Genomic DNA, 1,570 nt, shown 5'->3' on the forward strand with positions numbered 1-1,570 from the left:
GATCAAGCAACCATTTGCCTACGATACATATATAATGGTAAAATAACAAAGGCTTTTTGCACTTACAAAAGCTACGAACTCTTCTGGAAAAGGATTTTTTGATATCTTGAGTGAATGCTTCTTAAAACATGGAATTTAAATGAGAAATATAATTGGAGAATCATTTGATGGTGCTGCAAATATGCGGGGGGAATTTGTTGGGTTGCAAGCTCTTATTAGACAAGAGGCTCCAGGTAGCTTGTATATTTGGTGTTATAGTCACATATTAAATCTCTGTATATGTGATTCATGCGATAATATTGAAGGCAAGATTTTATTTGGATTATTGAACAGACTAGCAACTTTCTTTGGTGAATCATATAAAAGGATGGACGCTTGGGTGAAACAGAATAACTCAACTGGCCAAAATAAACTGAGAAGGCTGCAAAAAATAGATGAGACAAGGTGGTGGGCACGTGAAAAAGCCCTTAAATGGATATATGGCAAAGAGAGCTTACTACCAATAACGATAAGTGCACTTCGATTTATAATAGATAATAAATCATTTGAGGCAAAAACCTCATCAGAAGCGCAGTCGTTGATAGATAATTTATGTAAATTTAAGACTTTTAGTACAGCTGTAATATATTTAGAAATTTTTGAAATAATGGGGCCATTGTCATTGTATCTTCAAACCAAAAATTTAGATATTTTGTCGGCATGGAAGATGATAGAAGATGCTAAGTCTTCTGTGTCATCGATAACTATTACATCAATTCAAAATAAAGCAATAAAAATGGCTTCTGATTTAAATGAAACACTTTCATATTTAAAGCTTCCGGAGAGTATCTGTGTACAGACTGCTCTGCCAAAAATTCGAATAGGACGAGCAAAGAGAATATATAGTGATGAAGGCCAGGATGAACGTCCTCAAGAATCGATTAGGGTTGAAGTATTTCGTCCTATAATAGATCAAATTATAAACAGTTTGTCGGAACGCTTTTCTGCTAATAGAGAGCTTATTTTGAATGTGCGATATTTGCATCCAAGGCATTTTGATGACATAAATAGTAAAGGTATTTCTGAAATGGCCTTGGAAAAACTGGCGCAATTGGCAAATATATCGAGTGATAAATTACATAACGAATTGTGTTCATTTTCTAGTGTATTCAAAGATTTAATAGCAGAATTAAATTAAACGGACGATGATATCTTATGCACAAGTGAGGAGTCGAATGAAGAAGATGGAATACTACAATATGATAATAACTCGAAGTGTGATAAATGTAACAATTGTTTAATATGCGTGTATGAAATTCTTAAGAGGTACAATATGCATACACTAATTTATTTTTGGCGTACGAATACATTTTAACTTTATCATTTACGCAGGTTAGCGAGAGAACATTTAGCAATTTGAAAATTATAAAAAATAGGCTGAGAGCTAATATAGGCCAAGAAAAATTAGAAGCGTTTTTAATGATGTCAGTTGAACGAGAACTATTATCGCAGATTGAAATAGAAGATATTCTTGTTTATTTACGCAAAGGTTCAAAGTTAATGAGAGATTTATTAACATAAAAATTATATA

At 32.6% G+C, this 1,570-nt stretch overlaps 1 protein-coding gene across 1 annotated transcript; it reads left to right on the forward strand.

The window, feature by feature from the left end:
• Positions 1-139: 139 nt before the first annotated feature.
• On the forward strand, positions 140-1,177 carry LOC135928722 (zinc finger MYM-type protein 1-like). The gene has a single exon (XM_065465178.1). The coding sequence runs from the start codon at positions 140-142 to the stop codon at positions 1,175-1,177; it is 1,038 nt and encodes a 345-aa protein (XP_065321250.1).
• Positions 1,178-1,570: the final 393 nt, after the last annotated feature.

This window comes from Gordionus sp. m RMFG-2023, chromosome 4 (genome assembly GCF_954871325.1).
Source record: "Gordionus sp. m RMFG-2023 chromosome 4, tfGorSpeb1-WG-v2, whole genome shotgun sequence".
Lineage (NCBI taxonomy): Eukaryota > Metazoa > Nematomorpha > Gordioida > Chordodea > Parachordodidae > Gordionus > Gordionus sp. m RMFG-2023.